This window comes from Pleurodeles waltl, chromosome 6 (genome assembly GCF_031143425.1).
Source record: "Pleurodeles waltl isolate 20211129_DDA chromosome 6, aPleWal1.hap1.20221129, whole genome shotgun sequence".
Classification (NCBI taxonomy): Eukaryota; Metazoa; Chordata; class Amphibia; order Caudata; family Salamandridae; genus Pleurodeles; species Pleurodeles waltl.
The window spans coordinates 1,063,866,192-1,063,886,992 of NC_090445.1; the positions used below are offsets into that span (position 1 = coordinate 1,063,866,192).

Sequence of the window (20,801 nt, forward strand, 5' to 3'; positions counted from 1 at the left end):
AGCGAGGTCTTGGGCCTGGTTGCACAGCCTCATGTTAAGCTGCACTGTTCAGATAGCTCTGTGAGAAATGTTTGCGTTGAGAAATTAATATGTGAATTGTTTTCCATTGAATTGACCAAACGATAGCAGATCTTTTTCTTTTCTCATTAGAACTGCATGCTACAATGTTTTGTATTAGTTACTGATACATTGTATAGTTTATTGTGTGAGAAAGCGATGTTACCAAGAACTAACAATGGATGCACTGACTGGAGGACAGAGGAATACAAAATTGTTACCTAACGAGTCTGACGATGGGAACAGGAGCAGAGGAGCCAATCATCGAACTGTGAAAAGACAGTCTAGTTATATCTTAAATTTGAAGTTCTATCTTCATTGGACTAAATGTAAATGTATGTTTCTTTGACCTCTGGCAACGTGGGAAGTGTTTTAAACTATTTTAACTTAGCCTGGCCTCACCGAGAGATGTGCGCTCATTCTCATTTCCATTTTCCACCGATGAGGTGTACTCGCCATTGATTCTCCTGCTTAGCTAATTCAGCCTTTGACGTTATTGCTTAAACTTCTGATGATGAATGCTATTCGCTTAGACACTGCTTTCCAAATGGTTCAGATAGCTTAGAGCCCCTTGTTCTTTTCATGGCCTGATGCTGATGCTGACCGAACAGATGTCCAATTGACGAAGATAATCGCAGCTTGTTGATCCATATTGAGGAGAGGTATAACAGAATGCTATTGTTCTGATGTAAGTTTGCTTTTTGTTTCTATGTAGCAATCGCTATTTTGATAGAGCCATAGTTAGATGTTTTCCAAATTTGTGCCGACTAAATTGTTTTGCATGAAGTCGAAACATGCTATTCTAATCAGAAGGGTTAGTGAGGGAAGACCCTAAATGTTAATAGGTTCCTTTTAATAAATAATTAAAGTTACTTGGTTGCTGACTCTAGATGTATGCTATTTCTATTACGCAGTTGCTCTTGCTATTGATTTGTACTGTAACATTGAGATTCTTTAGGTCAACCAGTGTTGTTTTTGTATGTATACCATCTGATTTTTAGACTGTTATGTGGTATTAGCATTGTTAATATAGGGAAATAAACATTCTAACTTTTACATAAAGGTGTGGTTATTCATGGCCAAAGGGGTCATGGTGCGTGAGATTACTGACTCCAAAGATTATTGATATTGTTGTTTGATATTTGTTGATGATTTGAATAGAAATGTAGTCCTATGGTGGGACTTACTCTAAGCGCAGTCAAAAGGTCCACCGAACCTTTAACCTGTCCCCTTATAAATTAAAGATAAGAAACCAAATAAGGTCAGACGCACTAACAGTTGGCAACTAAGACAAGTGTGCCAAATCCATTTGTGATGAACTGCTCCTACCATGTTGTTTTTTTACTTGCAGTCTTGTTTAATAAAAGCAGGATTACACATCCTGCTAAGGGTATGAAAAGTAGAACAAAGAGTCCTCTAATACAAAATACTGTCATTTTTAGAAATAGAAAGCATAAATTTGGTGTCACGTGACGAGTCATCTCGCTGCAATGTAAACGCTATGGAAAAAATATTTTCCACCAGGTCTCAGAGATTTACAAAGAACATCAGATCCAAATATTGTATGTTTTTAGGCTTTATGATCTTGGGGATCTTAATTATGTCACTTAACATCACCACTAACGGAAGTAAGATAAAGAATCCTGTTCCCAAATGGCCGCGATTCAGACGTCGGACCATCAGCAAGTATAAACCCGATCCAAGATGTACGCGACAAAGACGAACATCCGTAGAAATTACCGCGAGTATTCCCCATACCAAGATGGCCGCTTTCGCATGCGCATTGGCTCCGTTTAGATAGCAGTTTTAAGCTTCGGTTTGTCTGTCACTCGGAGTCCGTCCCCACACGCGTCTCGCTGTTTGACATCAGTTCCGGCCTGAGGTCAGATCAGTTCCCATCACGGGTTTAGAGACTGTTTTGTTTTTAGTTTCGGGTTGCCTGTCTTTGCAGGCAGGGGTAACTACAACCGGAGCACCGAGAGGATAAAAGGGGACGGTGAACCCAGTAGCGCTGCCGGGCAGCGTTCAGACGACTACCCTTTGGGGACCCGCTAAGGTTGTACGGGAGTCTTTTGGCAGAGGGACACGCATCCGCGAGGGCAGAAGAGCTGCCAAATACAGGACACTGGGTGTCACGGCTGGGTGTCACTGGGGGCGAAGGGAGGTCACGTGTGCAGGAGGTCTTCCCGGGGTGACACACATCTAGTCAGTAAAAGCCAGAGGTGCAGGCGTTGTCAGTCGCTTCCAAAGTAAAGCACTCATAGTGCCGTGGGGTTTGCATGTCACTCATCCGTGTGAGTGGGGTGTCACATCTACATAATTGCCCAGGCAACCCTTTAGGGGGACGCTAATCTTTCAGGAGTTCATCCTGTGGCACACGAAGGCTTGAGTCGTGGAATATTTAGAGTGTCACTCCCTTTCTGGGTATGTGATCCATTGAGGTAAAAATGCAGAGTGGCGAGAGACTAGATACTGGCATATAGATGGGGACAGGAAGTGTCCGGCATGAAGGTGCATCGGACGGGCAGTGGTGTCGTACAGTCAAAGGCCAGGTAGCTTCTAGGCAGTTTAATTGATACACGGGTGGGACAGATCTGTATTGATTCAGACGAGGGGTTGCTGGGGTAAGAGGGGAGGCGTTAGATCCATTCAGACGCCTGGTATTCCATGGACAGGACAGACATATCATGGGTCAAGTAGGTTAGACCTAGGGCTCAGGGGTAGGCTGTGTTGATGGTGTTTGATTCCGGGAGTTGGGTGGGGTTATCCAGGATACAGCGGGTTGAAAGTTGAGTCCATCTGTTGTCAATAGGCAAACCAGGATGCATAGGTGTAGAGCAGTTTAAAGGGTAGGTTCGGCGATATGATGCAGGGGTGTTCATCCAAGCACTTAAGAGACTAGACCCACGTTTACAGTGGCTAGATTAATGGGGTCAAATGGAAGACACATGGGGGTTGGTGATATAGTTTGTGGCAAGTGCAAAGGGTCGATTGGGGAGTCCGAGTAGATGCAGGGTATAGGTTCAGGTGTTGAGCTAGAGGTGCAAGGACGTAAGTACTGGAATTCAGACTTCGTGGCTCTCGAGGAGGAGAAAGGGGATGCCTGTCTCGCAGAACCCCCCTTGTGAGTCCTTTCCCATGGAGCAGTGACCACGGAGGAGGTGCTGAGCTCGGAGTCAGCATGGAGCCCCGGGAGGTCAAGGACCGCATCCTGGAGAACATCAACCTCTCCGTTAAGAAGGTGAGGGGCTCCTGGGATCTCATCGAGGATGCGGGGGAGGGCCGTGTGGGCTGAGGGATGCCACTGCATTTGGGTGGGAGAACAGGGTTAGGGCTTCAAGAGAAGGTACAAGCGGAACTTGGGGGGGATGGAATACCGGAATGTGCATTGTGCAGCCTCTCTTATTGGGAGAGTGGCGCTTGGGCTGAGAGATCTCTGTGAGCGAGGGAGCCCGAAGCTGGAAGCTTTGACCTACCAGAGTGGGGTTTATTTATGAATGAGTGCCCGAGGTGTTTTGCCTGCTGAGGGCTGCATGGATGAGGAGCCTTGGTGCTGCACTGGTGAAAGGCTGAATTGTTGTTGTCTGTGCAGGGCTCAGTGAGTTGGGAGTGTGGGGAATAATGACACTGGAAGGCTCAAGGGGGTGGGGGGGAGGTCACGTGTGTTTTCTATGGAGACTTAATGTATATGACAAGAATGTATCTATAGTAGGGAGACCAGTTGCGCTCAGTTACAGCAATATGCAGAGAAATATGACGTTTTTGACACTGTCGAGATGGGCTTTCGGCCGCGATACAACACAAACTAGCGATCCCGACAGCTATGAGAATGTCCCAAGTAGGGTTGTTAATGGCGCTGGGTATGGAGCGCTGATTTTGTTAGCTGTATCCGCAGCTTTCGATACTGTCGAACACAGGCTTCAACCCTGAGAAAGTTAGGTTTCTCATGGATGGTAAAAAAAGATGACGGAATGCCTTTAAGTAGTCCGTTGTTGGATGTCATGGAATTTTCCAAAGCTTAAGACAGATTCTTTTTTTCATCTCCAGCGTTAAGAGTATAGTCGTCCTACTCTGAAAGTTACAGCAGCCCCTCCCTCACATCTCCAGCGCTGGTAGTTTGTAATTTCGTTGTCACGATCAATTCGAAGTTGACGCTAGTCCCTCAGATCTCTGAAATAGGCAAGTTATGCTTTTTCATCCTCACATTCTGAAAATAATTCTTCCTTACATGGTGAATAGTCTGGCCCTTCCCGCAGTGGTGAACGCTTCTTTACAATCCAGATTTGAGTGTGCCAACTCTGTTTAGTTTGGCCCTACCTAACAGGCGCCTACAGCGTCTTCGACTGGTTCATAACTCTGCTACACCAACCCTAACTGAAATGCATCACCGGGCCTACATTACCTCGGTGATAAGATTCCTTCATTGGCTGCCAGAACTAAGTTCATACTTGTTCACAAGGCTGTTTGTTATAACATTCATTCTTTACTGACAGATACATTTGTACCTTACTTTTCTATTTGTCCACTCCTCTCAGCATCACAGATTCAGCTCTGTTTCCCTAGCTATTGTGCAAATCTCCACGGGGACAGATCCCTTTTTAGTGCTGCATTGAAACCGTGGAACTCTCTCCCTCTCAGTCTATCTTCAGAAGGGAACCTTTTTTGTTTCAGAAAAGAGCATGAAAACTTGGTTAATCACTATGTAGTCTCTCCCTCCTATTTTAACGGCGTGGATGCTATTTTAGTTGTGTTTTAAGTTGTGCCTCGAAGCTTTCTGAATGTGCGTTCATAAATATAACAAGGGCATACATGTTTTTAACTTAACTCCTTCAGTGTTGCTGAAAAAGTGTAATTATCATTTTTAAGTTGAGCATAGCAAAGCGCAAGCACTGCTTTTTGACCAGTTGTAATTTATTTTGTGGGCTTTAAACACACACATCACTTTTTTTCATTTCTGGGCTTGCCTTTCACCAATCACGTGATGTAATTGGTAAATGTTTTACGTTTGTCCCGTTTTGAGGCTCTTTTGTTACACCTTGTAGACTGACCCTATTACACGGATTATTGCATGATTGCTGATATACTTTCGGGAGGGCGACCTACTTTTTTCTTTTGACTCCCTTTGCGCTCCAGGGCGGCCATGTCGCTTTGAGCGCGAACTGTGCAAACTCGATTGGCGGTATTGGAGCGATCGTCACATTGTTCACGCTGTTACCTAATCAGAGTTATTTCAATTTTGATTTTGTGTCTCCCCTTCGTAGTTCATGGCTTTATAAAAACCCTTGTAATTGGTAAATGCTTTTATGAAAACACAGAAATCATCAACGTGATACTACAATATTCACTGTACTCGGGAAAACTCGCCCCATAATGCTTTGCAAGCAGTTTTTAAAAATTTTTTTTGACCACAACTCAGCCTGTGGTGGTCCTAGGATAATGGAACCATGACCAAAATGTTTAGCACAACACACTCTCTTTCTATAATAACCCCTCCCACAATGGTGTCTTTTTATGTTCTCTCATGGTTGGAATGTTTGTTTTACATTTTTTGAGAGTAGTTTGTTTTAAGGGTCTTGTTTGTAATATCTTTGAAGTAGGCCTGCTAGCCCTGAAAATGAGTAATGCACTTATCCCTCTAGGGGCTAAATATATGGCTGCACTGCATTATTTTGTGCCATTCTGTTTTTATGTAGTTATGTCCTCTAGGGGCTTACTATATGGTTAAATGACCATGTTTCCTAAATATGCTATTTTTATTGTGGAGTCCTCTAGGGGCTGTTCTGAGCATTACAGTCAACATACTACAGTATTCAAGACACTCAGAAACTCACCCCATAATGCTTTGCAGGGCATTCCTTTTACAAAACATTTTTGCTTCCAACTCAGCCTGTGGTGGTCCTAGGACAATGGGACCACCACCAAAATGTTCCCCCACAGTGGTCTCTTTCTGGCTAGATAAGGTCCACTAGGTTATTGGGGACCCCAAAATAATAACCCACCCCACCATTCAGTGTATTTTTAAGCTCTCATCATTGGAACTTTTGTTCCCCTGTGGGGGCAATTTTTTTTTTAGATGTTGTAGGGTTTCCCTGGGGGCCATTTTGGCCCCCAAGGAAACCATACAGCAACTAAAAAAAATATATATGTATATATCTATATATGTGTGTGTGTATATATATATATATATATCTCTATCTATGTAGATAGATATATCTAGGTACATGGATATATCTATAGATATATCTATGTAGAGATATATATATATATATATATATATATATATATATATATATATATATATATATATAGGTAGATCTGTATCAAAGAGATTTATAAAGCGCGCTACTCACCTGTGAGGGTCTCAAGGCGCTGCGAGGGGGGGGGGGGACAGGGGGAGGGAAAGGTGCTAGGAGGTTCACTGTTCAAAAAGCCAGGTTTTGAGGCCCTTCCTGAAAAGAAGTAGGTTTTGGGTCTTGCGAATGTGGGTTGTGAGTGCGTTCCAGGTTTTGGGTGCAATGTAGGAGAAGGATCTGCCCCCGGTGGTGGTGTGTTTGATGCGGGGGACAGAGGCAAGAGAGGTCAGCTGAGCGGACGTTTCGTGTGGGGGTGTGGAAGGTGACTCTCGTTGAGGTAGGCAGGGCCTGTGTTGTGGAGTGATTTGTGTGCGAGGATGAGGATCTTGAAGGTGATCCTTTTGTCAATGGGGAGCCAGTCGAGGGATTTGAGGTGTGGAGAGATGTGTTCGTGTCGGTGGAGGTCGAGGATGAGTCGTGCTGCGGAGTTCTGGATGCGTGTAGTTTGCACTTGAGTTTTAGAGTGGTGCCGGCGTAGAGGGCGTTTCCGTAATCAAGCCTGCTGCTGATGAGTGCGTGAGTGACAGTTTTTCTGGTCTCTGTGGGGATCCATTTGAATGTTTTTCAGTATACGGAGTTTGTTGAAGCATGAGGAGGTAAGAGCGTTGATTTGTTGGGTCATAGAGAGGGAGGAGTCTAGGATGATGCTGAGGTTGCGTGCGTAGTTGGCGGGGGTGGGTGCAGGGCCTAGCGTGGTGGGCCTCCATGGGGGTCCCAGGTGTTTTTGTGTGGGCCAAAGAGGATTATTTCGGTTTTGTTTGAGTTGAGTTTCAGGTGGTTGGCTGTCATATATACATCACTTTTGTCAATATGTGTGTGGTTTCCCTGGGGGGAAAAGGGTCCGACTTGTCTAGTGGCAGTTTTAGTGCCATAAAGAAGCGCTGAAGGTTTATATGCCTACTGCAAAGAGCACATCTGTATTTTATGTAAATAGCTGAGTACATTAGTAAAGTCTATGGAGAGATGAAGGGCACTTTTGCTGGGTGGTAATGAGGGAATCCGAGGAGGAGGGAGTGGGAGCACCAATAATGATTGTTGGACTGGGCTCAGGAGGTGCTAAAGACTGTGACGAATGGTATGTGACAAGGTGTTTTTTGAGTGTCTTGAAAGTACGTGCTGATTGAGGGAAGAAGCGCAGGTAAGGTGGCCTCTACTGTTGCACGTATCTCGCACACACCATCGATTTTGTGACTGTCTACGTAGGCTAGTGTTTTAGAGCAACAGTTTAGCCAATAGCAGAGATGGCATCTTGATGGATGACTGCTGCCTGCACTTGGGTTATAGAGGACCGCTCTGACATAGGATCAGAGACTGAGACATCAGATACTGAGACAGCATCTGAGGGATAGGACAATGGCGCAGACTCTGGGAGTGATTTTTCAGTCAGAGGAGTCCCATTCGAAAACTCCTCTTCCAGTACATTATGAGGGAGGTGATGAGGACAGTCCTGCTGTCCCTTCGCAAGCTGTTCGTGCAACTGGGTAATAGTGGGTTAGGCCAACCCAGAGAGCAGGTGAATGCGGCGGCAAGCAGAGAGAGAGTGCTCTCTTGGGAGCTCACCAATTTAGTTCAGCCCCAAATTCCACCACCCAAATCATATTGTGGAGACATCAAAATTGTCTATGGCAAAACAAACTGGTTTTGTAAGGCAGGAACCTGTGTTTTTGGTCCTGGATTCGGCGGCCATATAGAGAAACACACTAAACCCAAACATTTCTGGAAACTAGACATTCGGGGGAGTCCACAGAGGTGTGACTTGTGTGGATTCCCCAAAGTTTTCTTACCCAGAATACCCTGCAAAGCTGAAATGTTGAAAAAAAAACTCTATTTTTCTCGCATTTCTGTCACACAAACTACAGGAATATGCTGGGATCCACAACATTCCTACCACCCAGTGACTCCTCACCTGTCCTGATAAAAACACTACCCCACTTGAGTGCCTACACCTAGTGCCTGTGTCAGGAATGGATCACCCCAGGGTCAACAGCTGCCTCACGTAAGGACCAACATTGACCGTTGTGTGATCTATTCCTGTCGCAGGCACCAGGCCTAACCACACAAGTGAGGTATCATATTTATCGGGAGACTTGGGGGAACGCTGGGTGGAAGGAAATTTGTGGCTCCTCTCAGATTCCAGAACTTTCTGTCACCGAAATGTGAGGAAAACGTGGTATTTTAGCCACATTTTGAGGTTTGCAAAGGATTCTGGGTAACAGAACCTGGTCCCAGCCCCACAAGTCACCTCATCTTGGATTCCCCTGGGTTTCTAGTTTTAAAAAATGTGCTGGTTTGCTAGGTTTCCCCAGGTGCCGGCTGAGCTAGAGGCCAAATTCCACAGGTAGGCACTGTTTTCTATGAAAAAATGTGATGTGTCCACGTTCTGTTTTGGGGCATTTCCTGTCGCGGGCGCTAGGCCTACCCACACAAGTGAGGTATCATTTTTATCGGGAGACTTAGGGGAACGCCGGGTGGAAGGAAATTTGTGGCTCCTCTCAGATTCCAGAACTTTCTGTCACCGAAATGTGAGGAAAACTTGTTTTTTTAGCCACTTTTTGAGGTTTGCAAAGGATTCTGGGTAACAGAACCTGGTCCGAGCCCCGCGAGTCACCCCTCCTTGGATTGCCCTAGGTCTCTAGTTTTCAGAAATGCACAGGTTTGGTAGGTTTCCCTAGGTGCCGGCTGAGCTAGAGGCCAAAATCTACAGGTAGGCACTTCTCAAAAAACACCTCTGTTTTCTTCCAAAAATTTGGATGTGTCCACGTTGCGCTTTGGGGCGTTTCCTGTCGCGGGCGCTAGGCCTACCCACACAAGTAAGGTATCATTTTTATCGGGAGACTTGGGGGAACGCCGGGTGGAAGGAAATTTGTGGCTCCTCTCAGATTCCAGAACTTTCTGTCACCGAAATGTGAGGAAAACTTGTTTTTTTAGCCACTTTTTGAGGTTTGCAAAGGATTCTGGGTAACAGAACCTGGTCCGAGCCCCGCAAGTCACCCCTCCTTGGATTCCCCTAGGTCTCTAGTTTTCAGAAATGCACAGGTTTGGTAGGTTTCCCTATGTGCCGGCTGAGCTAGAGGCCAAAATCTACAGGTAGGCACTTTGGAAAAAACAGCTGTGTTTTCTATAAAAAAAATAGGATGTGTCCATGTTGTGTTTTGGGGCATTTCCTGTCGCGGGCACTAGGCCTACCCACACAAGTGAGGTATCATTTTTATCGGGAGACTTGGGGGAACACAGAATAGCAAAACAAGTGTTATTGCCCCTTATCTTTCTCTACATTTTTTCCTTCCAAATATAAGAGAGTGTGTAAAAAAGACGTCTATTTGAGAAATGCCCTGCAATTCACATGCTAGTATGGGCACCTTGGAATTCAGCGATGTGCAAATAACCACTGCTCCTCAAAACCTTATCTTGATCCCATTTTGGAAATGCAAAGGTTTTCTTGATACCTCTTTTTCACTCTTCATATTTCAGCAAATGAATTGCTGTATACCCAGTATAGAATGAAAACCAACTGCAGGGTGCAGCTCATTTATTGGCTCTGGGTACCTAGGGTTCTTGATGAACCTACAAGCCCTTTATATCCCCGCAACCAGAAGAGTCCAGCAGACAAAACGGTATATTGCTTTCAGAAATCTGACATCGCAGGAAAAAGTTACAGAGTAAAACATAAAGAAAAATGGCTGTTGTTTTCAGCTCAATTTCAATATTTTTTTATTTCAGCTGTTATTTTCTGTAGGAAAACCTTGTAGGATCTACACAAATGACCCCTTGCTGAATTCAGAATTTTGTCTAGTTTTCATAAATGTTTAGCATTCCGGGATCCAGCATTGGTTTCACACCCATTCCTGTCACTAACTGGAAGGAGGCTGAAAGCACCAAATATAGTAGAAATGGGGTATGTCCCAGTAAAATGCCAAATTTGTGTTGAAAAATTTGTTTTTCTGATTCAAGTCTGCCCGTTCCTGAAAGGTGGGAAGATAGTGATTTCAGCACCAGAAACCCTTTGTTGATGGCGTTTTCAGGGAAAAAACCACAAGCCTTCTTCGGCAGCCCTTTTTTCCCTTTTTTTTTTGGAAAAAACTAAATTTTCACTGTATTTTGGCTATTTTCTTGGTCTCCTCCAGGGGAAACCACCAACTCTGCGTACCATTAGAATCCCTAGGATGTTGGAAAAAAAGGACGCAAATTTGGCGTGGTTAGCTTATGTGGACAAAAAGTTATGAAGCCCTAAGCCAAAAAAGGGCTCAGCACTGGGGGGGAAAAGGCCCAGCAGCTAAGGGGTTAAGAATGTGCATTTCTCGATTTTGATTAACATGCATTGTGTATCAAAATAAAAAGACCTTAAAGAGAAAAAAAAATATATATATTTACAACAATACTTCAAAAAAACTCTGCAGAGTCATATGAGCCAGTTGGAATGCATCTCTGGAATGAAACACTCCAGGCTTAGTGTCTGCTGGACTGCCACCAAGCTTTGCGAGTCATGTTTGATTGTTGGGGCTGTTTTTGTCAATTCACGAGACAGTGAGCTTCACTGCATCAAAAGTACAGCTAATGATAGTCTTTTCTCCAAGAGTCTATCATGTGGCTTTTTTCTATAGAGAGAGACCCAGAAGTCCATGGAGCTTATGTTGGGGCAATGTAAATGCTTTTATTACACCAATAAGTCCTTTCTATCATCCTGGATTAAAGGCAGGGGGTTAATACAGTACGTCATATTAGTAATATTGGGTTTTAATGGGCAGCCTCTCATCAACATAGTTTTTTTTAGAATAGTCACTCTGATATATGCACAATTGAATTGTGATGATATCTTTCCTGCAGTCTCAGACCAAGAATGGCTAGACCACAACACTTCCACGGACGGACGTCCAGTCATTGGTTAGGAAGAGCAACCTAATATATCACACATGGTCCCTTAGGACCTAGTGCCTGCATCTTTATGGATGTATGAAATTATTCCGATAAAAAGAAAATGAGGATGCTGATAGCTGGCCAAAAGAAAGATTACTTCATGCATTGTACAGAACAGATCAGAGTATAAGGGTTTGATGCAGTGTGCATGTAATGGAAGAGCCTACTTGTTATTTGGTTCTCAGTATCTTGATACCTGTAGCACAGCTCTTTCTTGATGCCTAAATTGTGCTCTCCCACTTTTGGGGAGCAGAGGTGCATATTTTTGTTGGGTTACGTGTTGATGATTTTTAAACTGTAGTTGAGTTTTCGCATTCCCTGTGGTTTGGAATCTTGCAGTCAAGATTACTTACTGAGCACTGCTTGTTCTATTGTTAATTGTTAAAATGGATTCTCTGGCTCCTCTGCAACAGGGCCGGCAGTATATGTGGTTTGTAGACATTTATAATGGAAATATTAATGCCTGTTAACAGTGCATAACACTGCCTTTATACATTAGAAATATTTCATCCTTGTGAATTTTACATCAGGCCATGATGATTCATAGAGGTCTTTGCTATACCTATTGTACTCTTGCAGTAAGTAACTTGTTTTGCAGAGGATGATGGTGGACTAGATTAGAAGTTATTCACCTCTGTAAATGGAGGGGAATTTGCTAACAGAGACCTTGAAATATGTCAACATGCTCTCAACCTGTTCATTCGTCACTACCAGTCCCTTTTCCCTTGACCATATCCTGGGATCTCACAGGACTTGGATAGCTTTGGGCTGTGCTGTTGTACATGAACAAAACCCACTGTTACCATGGACAGATTTATAATTCTCACAGTGTAAATAGGGATGACTCCTAACCTCCTTCAGTGTAGAGTTAGAACAGCCACTTACTCCCTCCAGTGTAATGCATTACAGACACCCAACCTTTCGCTATGTAATCAAGTACATCTCCCTAAACACAGTGTAACCAGCAACACCCACTTCAACTCCTACAATCTTATCTAGGATAAACACCATTCCAGCCACGGTTAGTAAAACCTCTATGTTTACATTCTAGAAGTAGGTGCTTGGAAATAGTCAAATGGTAGCATAAGCATTCCACTTACAACAGTATTTATTTCCTCCTTAATCCCTCCAGTATTCCCATTCCTTTAAAGTGGCATCAAGGAGACGGAGTAACTGGGCCTATGGTCAGAGTTAAAGTCTCTTAGTAATGCCATTTTCACACTTCGATGTGTAATGTGACCTCTTACTCAGTCCGTCGTTTCCATTTCTCCTCAAAACATCCACATGTTTAACTCTGTGCTAAACAGCTATCAGGTCACAAACTTCAAAATCCTCTGGTTGTTCGAAAGTAATTTTGTATCAAGGAATTGTCTACTCCCTCCCATAAACCCTACCCTTTGAAGATCAAAGTTCCATGTCTTCTCTCATGACTTCTACTTTCATTTGAGTGCAATAAAGACTCTTTTTGGGGTTCAGACATCAGTGGACATGATACACCAGTACATCCAATCCCTGATGTACTCTGTCACCAAGAATATGAACATTCGCGAGGAGCTCTTTGTTTCTAGCCTTGCCTATTGCAAAGACACTAGTAATGTTCTTTCATTTAATCTCCTACGGAGCTTATGAGTGCTCAGTAGCTCACTCAGTTCTGCAGAGGGACTGCTTTCCATTGTCGGAGGGTCCTATAATAAAGAGGGCCTCAAAGCACTTTCAGGATAGCTACTCTCTGAGGATAACATCTGAACCAATGGGTCTGGCCATGGTTGAGTACCTAGAGGAATGATCACCACCAAGATTATTAGCATAGGACATGGCTGGCCTGGTTACTCAGTTAACACGGCAAGAGTTAGCTGGGGTCATTGATGGTGATGATCATTTTCTCTGTGAATGGTACCAGACCTTTGTAGAGCAGTTGAAAGCCCCAATTACACAGCTCATCCACTATATATTGTCAGCAGGTAGCATTTCCCATCCTTTTTAGTGGGAATATATATATATATATATATATATATATATATATAATTTTTTTTTTTTTTTTTTAAAGAAGGAGAAGGATCCTGCCAAATTGAACTCTTTTCGGCCCATAACATTTCTTAGTACTGACTACAAAATCCTGGTCAATTTAATCACTGCAAGGTTGGCTGTGCTATTACCTCAAATTAAACATATTGATCATAATGATTTGATGCTTACACACCAGCTGTATGCCAATACGCATTTATGGTTGAAGCCTTTGATTATGTTTCAGCTATGAATGTCCCAGCAGCTTATATTTTTATAGATGCGAAAAAAAACATTCGACGTGGTCTGCTGATCCTTTTTTTGTTTGCAGTACTAGGAAAAGTGGGGTTCTCAAGTAAGTTACTAACTACCTTGAGAAATCTTTACAAATGTTGCAAAGGCTCTTTTACAAAGCACAAAGAGGTTCCAAATTTCCAGGGGTACTGGACAAGGGTGTCCAATGTTACTCTATTATTTGCTTTCTATGTCATGTCGCTTGCAGGGCAATTAGAGCCTCATCCTGATAGAGGCAATAGTCCACAATGCTCCAAAACTGAAACTCTTTGCAAGCGACTTGGTTTATACTTCCTCGAAGGCCCAATCAATCGAGATGATGTTCAAAACAATCAACAGCTGTGCTGAAGTAGGGGAATTTAAAATAAAAAAACAAGCTTCTTTCATTTAATTCCTTGCCAAGGACCGTCTCTATGGACTTGGTGGCTACCTATAGTAACAGCTCAAGGGATGTCTGGGGATATGGGTTTCAGAAGAACTAGATGACCTTTATAGGTTAAATAGATATAAACTAATATCCAAAATTAGACCACTTTTAAGAAGCTTGGGTCGTTTGCTTATCTCCACAGTAGGCAGAGCCGAAATGATCAAAATGATGATACTGCCACTAGTTTCCTTTCAGCTCTCCGCACTCCAAAGCAGGATCCTTGAAACTTTTTTTTTTTTTTTTTTAAGGCAATAGGAAGTTTAATTGGTGAATTAATTTGGAACAAGAAATTCCCTCACATCTCTATTGAGAAACTAGGTTTGACTAAAAATGAAGGGGGCTGGCTGTCCTGAATTTGTCGTACTGCTATCATAGTCATTTATAACTCTAATTCCTAGGCTGTTTAAATTATAATGCACTGTTAGATTATTTTTTTCTGGACCAAAGTCTAGACAAACTTTGCTGTCTTCCTGTTAACCTGCAACTAGTTAGCAACCCCAAACTGGTACAATATGGAATTACGAGCATGTATTGCATGTGTCTTGCTAAGCTATTTAAATTCCTATAGATACCCATCGTGCTTGCAAAAACTTCGGTAGATGCAATATTCCATTAATTACAAAATTGGAACTCCAGCGTTAGTTGGGGCCTGTCGGACTGGCCAAAGTATGCTGCTGCGTCAGCAGAGGTAATCTTGGTGCCTTAGAAGCGCTGCAGCAGCAATAGAAGGGCATGGAGAGTGGTACCAGTTTGCACTCAACCAGGTGCTCTGTTCCTTAAAGAATATAGAAAAGCAGGAATTTGAAAAATCCTGAGTTATGGTCGAACATATTTTTTATAAAACTTGCTTAACCGCTCAAAGCAAGTCTCTTTTCTCCATACTAACGGGACTCCAGAAACTACCATTTTTGAATCAATATTTAGAATGTTGCAAAGGAAGCTGCTTCCCAGATTAGTCCGCCTGACATGGAGGTTAGCCTGCACTGAGGAGAGCTATTTTTGAGCATATGAAATGATCTTCTCAGTGTCGGGTTTACTGTACGCCGGTGGTTTTAAATAAAAGAAACCCAGATATTTTATTAACTTGCCCAAGTGGTGATTTTGGGGGGAGGAGCTACTTGCATGATTTGGACTTGTGAAGGATTATGAGCCTATTGGGAAAGGGTGTTAGCTGAGCCTACTGGGAAAGGGTGTTAGCAACTATTTGCAGTTGCCTACCCGATTTAAACCCACCAGATGCTTTGACCATTTTAATGGGAGGCCCAAGCCATCTAGGTTTGCCCTCATAGTGGGCAAGGAGGGCCTGATTTATTTCTATTCTGATTGCAAGGTCCATTATTACAACATATTGGCAAACAGCCACACGCCGACCTTCAATCCAATAGAAAGATAAACAGGGTGTTGTCCACAAAAAATGAGAATTTATGCTACACTGGTTGGTGAGCTCAGCAAATTCAGTAAGACATGAGAATTCCTCGTTAAACTGGCTGTAGATGAGGCAGCCTTTTACCGAAAGCTTATTGAAGCTTCTCAGTATGGAATTTCTCAAGTGTTTTTTTTTTTTTATCTGCCCTAATAAAGAATTGGGATACTCGTATCTCTTTTTAGATTTATTTGGCGAAATCTCTTAGGTTTCATTAGGGTTTGTTATGTATTTGCGTTTAAAGATCATTATGTAAGATGAAATAGTCTTTGGCATGATCGTGAATAAATTTGTATTTTGTATTTCTGAGCTTGCCAGAAGAAAACCCACAATATGCTCTTAAAGTGAAATTAACATTTAAACAAGAAATGCATGATTGGGTCTTTGAAGCATCACGTGTGCCATTTGGTTTTCAAGAAAAGACTAATAAAAACGTGCATAGTTGTAAAAATAAATAAACAAAAATAAGGAGGGTGAAGAAATATCAACTAAACTTACAATTCTTCTTAATTTTCTTGGAGATATCCAATGTTGTCTTCCTTCTTGACTTGACCATAGCTTGTGTGAGCTTAGAAGACCATGATGGGGATTGGCTTGCCCAACTACTTCTTGACATTTAAAAAAAGATCTAGCCTGAAGCCCAATATTTGAATATCTGCTTGTTGGGTCGTAGTTAGTGGCTCACTTTTTTGCACATCTGTGTCTCATTTGTTTTTTCCTGGTCTGCATGGGAACTCTTCCCTCGAAGAAAGACAGAACTGATTGAGGCAGTTGACCTTGGGCATCAAGTTACAAATAACTGACATTGAGGGTTCACTTTGACATAAGCACGTCACATTAATTCTTGTCTAAGTGAATTACTTTCTTGACTGAGCTCTGGAATCAGTGAAATAAAGACACTCCTATTTTGGAAATCCATTTTGAAATGGACTCTGATGAAAAGACTCTGCTTCCTCCTTTCGGGGTTGAATTGCGCTATATACATAATTTTTAGGTTTAGCTTCAACGAAATGTTGTTGGAGGCATTGGCATCCACTAGTAAGCAAACTTTTACTTTTGATAATACTATTTTACACTATTATTATAATTTGTATTGTTATATTATTTAGAGGTCCCTTTTGTGCCGAAAGGATTGGGCAAAATTTGGTAGATTTTGGGTTCTCCTCTGAATTGTTCATAAATCTACTGCCAAACTGCATTTTCTTTAAAGGATTTTAAATCAGTAACCACTTTATAAAATGTTGGGTTGTCCCCTCTAAAAAGTATGTTGAAATCTAGTGGCATGGTATTCATGTTAATTCCCACCATGCTTGTTACTATTTATTTACCATTCTACAAGGAGGTTCCAGGATTTCTCCCCCAATTATCTCTTGTGATGTTTAGTGGCAAATGAAGCCTTTAAAACACATTATTCCACCAATATTTGTTGTAATTTGGCAGGATTTGTAAACCAAGTTTTGTGGAGCTATTGTGACACGTGGTTAATTTAATACCACAAGAGTTGACTACAGTTGTTGAAACTTGGCTTCATGTGAAAGAGCTAGGAAAGGCAGGTGAATTTTCAGAGCAGGACACTCCCATTGCTAGTGAAGAACCACCAACAGGTTTGGGAAGAGGGGATACAAGAAATTAGTCTACCATTGGCGACTAATGCTTTGACTAGGAGAGAATTTCTTTCTCCAGATTGCCACCTAGTTTTCATGGTAATCCCATTTGATCACACAGTCGCAATATAGGTTTACGTCTTCTGAAGTCTATCACCTACCACATAATGTGAGTCTTTGGACCAACCTGACCATATTATGCAAACATTTGACATTCTGTTCTGGCTACCTGTTTGCAGAAAGTGTTCATTTTATGTTGTTTAATCTTGGCATCAGTCTTAACGATAGGTAATTAGTTTTGGTATCCTATTATTTCATCTCTTTCACATTTTTGTGGAGCGCCAATAGAAAGTAACTATTGCACTGGTGTTTCAAGAAATGGGTTGTAGGGCAGAAAGTTATGGGATCTTGAGATTCTTGTACTGCTAAGGAGCGGTTCTCTTACTTTGCATGAATGTCAAAGTGCACAACAATGTAACTTTGGTAGACTGATTCGTTTATGCAAATCAAGGCTTTGCTGCCTTGCAACTGGGACATTTCCATTTCGGGATAAAGCTGCTGTTCTCATTATAGTACTTCTTGAAAGCAGACTGCGATCTGGAGCGCGCAGCAAGAGGTTATACTTTGAGCAATCACGTCTAGGGAGCAGTGCAAAGGTAGCACACCGAAGGAAGGTCCTCATCATCCCAGCTGCCCTTAGAAGCATTTGTTTTACACCTTTTTTCTATTATTGAAACTAATTATGTTCAAGAAGTGAAATTCAAGTTAATTAACTCTGACTGTTGCTCACCCTCATAATTCTAAATGAACTCCATGTTTGCATGCATCCACGAGATTATTTACTGTACTGTCCCACCTTCACCACTTGCCATTAGCCACCTTTTGTCATCAGCCACTCCATATGCCATTTCTTGTCACTCCTATAACTAGGAACAGCGTTGAATAAGTTTACAAGCATTAGTGAGCGCTTCCACGTGGAATCCTGTTCACTGGATTGGTTAATGCATCAGGTGAGGGCTGATCATCTGTGCTTTGAGGAGTGAGAAAAGAGTTGTTTATTAATGCCTTCAGGAGGCCTTCCACCACTATGCTTCTATCCAAGCTCCTTCTTCAACCCAGCCCAACAGCACATGACCATACCGCAGTGCCACCTCTGCTCAGCATTGTCTTTTCTCAGCTCATTCCTCTCTCCCCCGTTGCCTCACCTGCTGGTATTTATGTCTGTTAATGTTTACAGAAGCATACTAGTGTGTATTATAATTTCGACAAACGATTTAGCTTTGTTCTACATGATTCTGTTGGGCAACATATTTTTCTCTGGTTGCCTTATTTGATACCTTCCTTTTTTAGGTCTGGTTTTAGTCAGGACCTTTTAATTTATTACGAGTCAGTGTATAATGTACATACGTATACGGGCTTTCTGACAGCCCTTTTCATCTATTGGTTTATTATTGTCATTCATGTTTTATTTCTGTCCACTGCAACACGGGGCAGTGGGTCAGCTCAATTCAGTCTTTGGCTAACTTCACCTTGAAAGGCATTCTGGACTTTCAAAACGGGCACATTGACACACTAAGTAGCTCCTTTCAGAGCGACTACTAAGGGAAGTTGTGGTTTTTTTACACCGAAAAAAACGTTTTGTATTATTTATTTTTTTTATTATTTTTTTTAAGAATGTAGAGGGCCTGGCAGCTTCCCCATCATTAATATTTTGCAAAAAAAATGACAAAATAAGCATTAAAAAAGGCAACAACTTTGCGGTCAACCAGTGTCAGACCTGGAGGCTTTGCCAATGCTTGCTGTTGCTTTGGTTGGTAAACTGCGGGGAGGGTAATCCTAATGTTTTGAAAGACCAACTTTAAGGAGAGAATCCGTTTCCTAAGTCTCTGCATCCAGATTACCAAATGGTGTAAATAGGTTTAAATTGAGTTTTAAGTAGTGAATGATACATTGATGTGCTCCTGTTGTTCCAATCCGAGATAAAAACACAAAACTAAGTTTATCCGCTCGTTCAGTGCATGGCTTTGTCCCATCTGTAATTTGTCCTGGCTTGTGTGTGGAACCACAGACTTCCTTACCCAACATACACACTCTAGTTAGTTAGGCATGAATATAATTGCTGCACCCAATGTCAATAGGACCAAACACTTCACTCTGGTGTGCATCCTTGATACCTTGCGCTAAATAGTGCTTTCAGAACTAGGGACTCACTCTAGATGCAGAGTGGACACAGTAACTGTGATCTCGTCTCTTGAACTGAACAGTACATTCCAGATGTGTTTCCCACTACTGAATCCACAGCACCCAAAAGTGGTCTCCAGATTGTGCTGTAATAGGCCTGAGGAGAACTTTAAACCTTGTAGCAATCTATAGATACGCCTTTCAGAACTGGACACAACACATCAGGTGCAGACTCAATATGTTACGTGTGGCTCTTGATAGTATTAACAATTCATCCATAATGATATTGAGAATTATCCACAACTTTCCAAATGTTCTCCTTTAGAAATGGTCACAACCTCCTCTACTAGGCCTACGTCTCATATCATTTACCAAAGTCAATGTCTGCCCATATGAGAACCTCGAGATTATCATCTATTTCACATGTTTATGTAGCCCAGACTTCATTGATGGGGCAGTGTGTGCTCCTTAAAAACAATAATAGACTCTTAACAAATAACGGGGTGCTAGGGAGATCCGTGCTGACAGGTCCCAGTATGGTAGCACTTGGGAAATGAGAGGGTACAAGGGATAGACCTGAAAGTTTGATTAAAAGGAGTACCTTTCAAGGCCTTGTGAAAGGTAAGAAGGATTTAATGCTTTTGATATTTCTAATGGAAGATTGTTCCACAGTATGGAGCCAGTGCACGAGAATATTTGATTAAGAATTTTCTTCTTAGGGAGAGGGTATCCTTAGGAAGGATTTGAGAAGTGTGTACTGCCGTAACTTTTATGTGTGTAATGGACACTTGCACCTGTCCTTGCACACCCTGCTAGTGCACATGACGTTCTAGTGATGCGTGAATTGGTGAAACATGGTAAATATATTTCACTGTTCAAAAGCCAAAATGATGGCCTCTCTCAATGCTTGCTTTGCTTGTCATGGACATTACAGAAAAGGACCAACCATATGCTAATTAGTCTCGCCCTTATGATCAAAGGGCTCATGGGTGCCTCGGCTGCTAGATCGCGCCCATTATAGACATGAATTCAATGAATCCCAGGTGCCTTCCAAATTGGAAACTATCGGACTTTGTTTCCGGAATCCTTTGAAAACGAGACACTTTTGTTGGTGGTGGGAGTTTCTCATCTCGTATCCGAGTATACTTTGGCCTCTGTTCAGGGCCATAGCCAACAGTGTATGATTAGGAAGGCATGGCCCCTCTGTGAGCACACAGCACATATTTGGTGAAACCTATACAATAATATGTAGACGTCATTGATCTTAATTTACATTATTTGTGTATTGTTACTTACTTTGTCCAACAGGCTGCAATAACTGCTTTGTACCTTTTTATTCAGATTTCCAAAGATATGTTCTGTCCCCCTAGACAAACAGGGTGAACATCGAAGTTGAATTTTATTCCAATAATGTACCTTTTTACTAATGTAGATGAATGTTTCTGTTGAACCTTGCCCTTTTTGCAGAGTCACCCCAAATGTTTCGCCTTGCTCTAACTTCCATTGCTGAACCCATTTTTGTTGGCTACTAGGAATCTGTGCAC

At 42.2% G+C, this 20,801-nt stretch overlaps 1 protein-coding gene across 5 annotated transcripts in view; it reads left to right on the forward strand.

Annotated features, from left to right (window-relative positions):
* The first annotated feature begins 1,839 nt into the window (after positions 1 to 1,839).
* The window catches only part of PLEKHM2 (pleckstrin homology and RUN domain containing M2), a 264,071-nt gene continuing 245,109 nt past the window's right edge, over positions 1,840 to 20,801 (forward strand). For 3 of the 5 annotated variants that reach the window (XM_069240038.1, XM_069240040.1, XM_069240041.1), the window contains exon 1: positions 3,104 to 3,298. In XM_069240038.1, coding sequence (XP_069096139.1) covers positions 3,239 to 3,298 — 60 coding nt within the window. In that variant the 5' untranslated portion in view covers positions 3,104 to 3,238. Of the gene's footprint in view, positions 3,299 to 20,801 lie in introns of all 5 variants that reach the window. The other 2 variants (XM_069240042.1, XM_069240043.1) reach the window with 2 other exon arrangements.